The sequence below is a fragment of the Aplysia californica genome, unplaced genomic scaffold, assembly GCF_000002075.1.
Source record: "Aplysia californica isolate F4 #8 unplaced genomic scaffold, AplCal3.0 scaffold00486, whole genome shotgun sequence".
Classification (NCBI taxonomy): Eukaryota; Metazoa; Mollusca; class Gastropoda; order Aplysiida; family Aplysiidae; genus Aplysia; species Aplysia californica.
The window spans coordinates 158,034-163,406 of record NW_004797756.1 but is presented as its reverse complement, the minus strand read 5'-3'; the positions used below and the strand labels follow the sequence as shown (position 1 = coordinate 163,406).

General features: G+C 41.4%; 1 protein-coding gene across 1 annotated transcript in view; it reads left to right on the top strand.

Annotated features, from left to right (window-relative positions):
• LOC101854598 (calpain-A) overlaps window positions 1–5,373 on the top strand; it is a gene marked incomplete in the record, with an annotated part of 21,692 nt that overhangs the window by 6,318 nt on the left and 10,001 nt on the right. The window contains 4 exon segments of the mRNA XM_035971711.1: window positions 730–808; window positions 2,827–3,091; window positions 4,043–4,223; window positions 4,820–4,900. Of these exon segments, the coding sequence (XP_035827604.1) occupies window positions 730–808; window positions 2,827–3,091; window positions 4,043–4,223; window positions 4,820–4,900 (606 nt within the window).

Below are 5,373 nucleotides of genomic sequence, written 5' to 3'. Positions count from 1 at the left end.
GGGAGTGAGAGGGAGAGGGAGAGGGAGTGAGAGGGAGAGGGAAAGGGAGAGGGAGAGGGAGGGAGAGGGAGGGAGAGGGAGAGAGAGAGAGAGGGAGGGAAAGAGAAAGTGTACGCCCGCTTATCTCACCCCTATAGTATAAAAACCTTTGCTTTCTCTCGGCCCTTTTGACGTGAGAATGAGACCAAAGAAAAGAGGGTTTTCCAAATCGGGATACATTTTTAGTTTTACTTTCACTGCCGCACATAGATGCCCTGCTTTTGGGGGGTCAAACGGCAGTATTTTTTGCTGCAGATCACACAAATGACATGTAGCAACTAAAACTGCAGCAAATCAATTATTTTCAAGAAAATGCCAAACCTAACTGCAAAACATCAAATAATGGGTTAAAACAGTAGGCATGCCCCCCTGTAACCCCCCCTCACCCTCAGATTTTTTTACCCCCCCCCCCCGATTGGTTCAAAGCGTGGAAATAACTACACAATTAGACTTGATGTGACTGAGTTTGATTAAAAACCATCAACTATTTCAAAAACTACTAATTTGCAACGGAAATGAAGTAAATATTCCTGTTCATCGTATCAATACATATCAGAAAATGGACAACTAGCAGCTAAGTGTGAGACGGGAGGGAAAATAAAAGAATATCCAAATTTGATGTGTCTTGATTGCAGGTTTGCACTGTTTTCTACTTTCGATTGTTTTGGTTTTTTCTTTTTTTTTTCAAAGGACATAGCTAATGGGCATGGACAAAAGCCGGTGTTTAGCAAAGGCATCAGTCGGTTCGATGTGCGGCAGGGAAATCTGGGTGAGTAGATTATTGGGGGTTTTTGGGGTTTTTTTTAAAGCTGACACACTTGTTAAAAAATAGCTTATGTCACGTTAAAAATAGCTTATGTCACGTTAAAAAATAGCTTATGTCACGTTAAAAAATAGCTTATGTCACTGGTAATTTGAACAGTTAGACGACACCCATGGAAGGGAATGCCTTTACGTACTGAGCCTCAGATGAATTGAGAAATCTGCTCTGTGCTTCGCGCTTGCCTTGTCTGGGACAAATTTTGGAAGAGTTGTAAGACTGTTTTAGATGGGTCCTGATAATTTCAAAAGGGAAGTTAGTATTTCAAGCTCTTTTATCCATATTCATGTATCCGCTAGATTTACTGCCTTGTAAGGAATGATGTAATTGAAATTTATTTTTTAAAATGTATGTTTTTGCAGTTTCAAATAATTATATCAAGATGCCATTCATTGTAGTAGGCTATATGGTGTAACCTTTAAGCTACTTTCAGCATTTTGCAGGTCTTCAGATTTAGCAACCATTTTTTATCAAAGCAACGAGGTAAAGAGCCATGAATAGACAGAGCTTCAAACCAGGATCACCCGCTTTGTAGTCCAGCATGATAACTGAGCTTGTATGATCTGCTAACCCAATCTTTGGTGTAATAAAATTATGTTAGAGGTATTTCTTGTCTGTCTGTCTGTCTGTCTGTCTGTCTGTCTGTCTGTCTGTCTGTCTGTCTGTCCCCCCCTCTTTCTCCTTCCGCAGGTGGTTGATGGGAGCCTTGGTACTGTCTGCTCCTTCTACATACTTTCACTGTCTCTGTTATCCCAGACTTCATCGTGGTGTCCTTGTGGTATTATGGCCTTCACCACAGTGACTTTAACTCTACAAATCTACTTTCCCTCGCTAGTGTCTTTCTTTATAAAACGTCTGCTTTCCTTTCTTCCTTTCTGTGAGGTGAGTGATTGGTGGGCGTTTTGGTGAGGTTTGCTCCTTCTCTTTCCTATCAAATATCTATAGTCCGTATCTCTCCTTCTTTTCGTTGTATGTGAAGCTCTCGTAACACTTTTTTGTGTAAGTGTTTTGCGGCGCTCGCAACTGCATAAGGTCATATGAGCGCGCGGGACATATTTTGGCGGTTGATAGGAAATTTGGATTTTGCCCTGTTGGCGGCCGAAGCCCACTCTTATCGATTATAGAGCACCAAGGGCTCTCGTGGCCTAGAGGTTAAGGTTTTCACCTGCAACTCGCACACGGGACCTCCGAGATTTTCCGCCCTTGTCAGAGAAGGCTAGGTGTAGATCTTTCCTACCAGATGATCACGGGTGTGGCTGAAAGACAGCAGTAAGGAGCCAAGGTAGCAGTAAAAAAGGCTGCAGAAAGAGACAGAAGCCCAGAGGAGGGGGCAAAGGAGGCGAAAGCGTATGGGAAGAAATTGGAGACGAAAGCAGATGACAGAACATTTTAGAGAGCAGGAAAGAACGTGAAAGTAGACAAATTTAGAGAAGAAACTTGTTTTTTCCGTCACCACTCGGATTCGAACCCCGGACCTTTGAATGAGAGGTGAACACCTTATAACCTCTAGGCCACAAGAGCCCCCGTAACACTTCTAATCTTCAGTTCTCAATAGTATGACCAATGCTGCAAGTGCCGTAAAACTTTAACTAAATTAAGTTCTTCCTCTCTCCGTTTTTTGAATTTAATGGGGAAAACCTCTAGGTATATTTTTTTATGTAGTCAACATCTTCTAAAATAATTAAATGTTGCTTTTTAGCATACATTTTAATACCCTACGAATCACGGTATGTTGTGAAAGAACATTTTCTGCTTGTTCTATTAAAATCATTTGGTGGGTGGTTGGCTGGTGCTCTGGTATGATTTTCTCGTTCTTTTAGATCAAGCATCTATCGTCCTTATCTTTCCTTTTTGTGTTTGTTACTCACTTGGAACACCTAATCTGCGGAATTTACGATACCTCATTGTGTTGCAAGTGCCGTAAAACTCTTACTAAAACTTTTAAAAGGTGTTTGACATTCTTTCAGGTGATTGCTGGTTTGTGGCTGCAGTAGCGTGTCTGTGCAGTCGTCAAAAGTACAGGCCGCTGTTTGAGAGGGTGGTGGATCCTGATCAGAGCTTTCAGGATGACTGGTACTCTGGGATTTTCCGCTTCAACTTCTGGCGTTTTGGCCAGTGGAAACAAATCATTATAGATGATCTCCTGCCTACTGTAAGAGGAAACCTGATCTATGCCAATTCTCCGCAGAGTAATGAGTTCTGGCCTGCTCTTCTGGAAAAAGCCTATGCTAAGTATGTATGCTTTGGTATGGTACCTCTCTTTCGTCTAACGTAGCTTTTCATTTGCTGCACAGAGGGAACGTTTTTAAATACAACTGTATACATACATGGGACAGTTGGTTTTTTACTGGGGGGGTATGTTCAGGTTCCGTGAATTTGTGTTGAACTTGTTAATGAAAAAATTCTTTTGTCTGGACTTTTCTAATGTTGAATATTAATGTTGAACGTTAGTAGAATTTAATGGCACGTGCAGCCTGATGAATACTTGAAATTCACCACATGAGATGACTATTAAAATGAATGATCGAGAATGGAGATTGCTGGTTTGTGGCATACTGCTATGCTATTGGCCTCTGCAAGCATTTAGTTAATACTGTGTGTTACACAAAAAAGAAAGGGAGGTCAGGAAACGAATACGACTTCTAAAAAATTGTTTGTGTGTGAGGGGAATACACGTTTAACAAATTATAGAATATCACTCTAGTCACTGCAGTGCATTAAAAATTATGTGTCAGTGAGACAAAATATAAACTCTTACTTCAGCCCCCCCCCCTGATTTGATCATATTTGTTAAGAAAAGTTAAAAACACGGCCGCTTTTTACGGTATCCTTCCTTGTGGTACTAGCATTTACAGTAGGAGAGAGTAGGGAGAACTGGGGCGCAGGTAAACTGGGACAAGGCCGAAACCTGTATTTTTGTGGACCTTAATTACCCATGCCGTAAAGAATTTACTAATTAATTATTGTATAGCTCTTCCAGCTCTACCCTACAAAGTCTACTATGTAAACGGACTTTTGTTTTTCTTTTCTTCCTTTCATACTTCACACTTTGTGATTGTTGGTCTTAGTGGTTATTTTTGTCTGCAATAATTGTTTTGTCTTTGAAGGCTGTGGGTGTTATGTAAGTCCCCCCCCCCCTCCTTCCTATATTTTCTGCTGCTTGTTGTTTTTTTCCGACAACAGGGTACATGGATCTTATGAAGCTATCGAAGGAGGTTTACTTTTGGACTCGCTGACAGATCTGACTGGAGGCCTCACGGAATCCTACATGCTGCATGGTCCTGAAGCTGATGTCCCCGACGATATTGTCAACCTCATACTCAAAGCAATAGAGAGGCAGTCTATAATTGGCTGTAATATAATGGTGAGTCAAAGTGTCTTTCTTTTCTATCTTTATTTCTATCATGGTAAGTTATGTTCATTTTGTCCTCGTAAAAAGGTTTTCATTGATCTTTTTCGAATTGTTTTGTTTTTCCTTTGAAATTTCTTTCAAAGTCTCAGTGATTACGTTATGTCTAAGGTATTATCGTTGTCAGGTTGTCTTTTTCAGGTCGAAGAGATGTAGTCCTAAATGATTTAAAGTTTGACCTTTTTTAAGACCTTGAATTACTTCTTGAAAAAGAACATTGCGTATCTTGCTTTCTTCGGTGGTTTAGTCCGGTAGTTGACTCAATAGTGCCGTAAAACACCAACACCAAGTTCGAGAGTATTACAAATAAGATCCTAATCTTTTCATCTGCTTTCAACAACACCCAATGCTGCTTAAGGGAACAATATGTAAACAATCATTATAACTGCAACAAGTCATATTGGAGAAAGAAATGAGTAAAGGGGTTTTATGCTGGTAGTGCTAGATTATAATATCCAAAATGATTGGAAAATCAGTCTTTAGAGACAATTAAAAAAAAAACCTACTGGTTGACAGCTGGATGTGAATTTGAGGTTCTCATTATCTGACAGAATTCAGGAAGGGGGATCGAAGCACTCCGCGCCAATGGGCTGTTGGAGGGACATGCCTACAGTCTGACAAGCCTCAGGAAGGTGAGAGATTGTGTGTGTGTGTGGGTGTGTTAGAGAGAGAGAGAGAGAGAGAGAGAGAGAGAGAGAGAGAGAGAGAGAGAGAGAGAGAGAGAGACAGAGAGACAGAGAGACAGAGAGAGAGAGAGAAGGGGGGAGGGGGGAGACAAGACAGACAGACGGACAAACAAATAGCGAGGGAGGGAAGGTGGAGGAGACACATTTTAAAAGAGAAAAAAAGGGGGAGAGGGGGAGGAAACGACGGATCGACGGATGGTGATGCAATAAAAAGCAAGTCCCGAGTTGAGGCTCATATAGCCCCCCCCCCTCCCCAAAGAATGCACACCGTTATAACACTATCACACTTAAATCCTCTCTTCGCCCCTCCCCCCTTCCTCCAGCCACCCTACATACTGATATGGCTCCTGTTTTTAACATAAAGCACATACATGTATTTAGGGCTTAGCACTTCGCCCCCTCACTCACACACTCTCTCT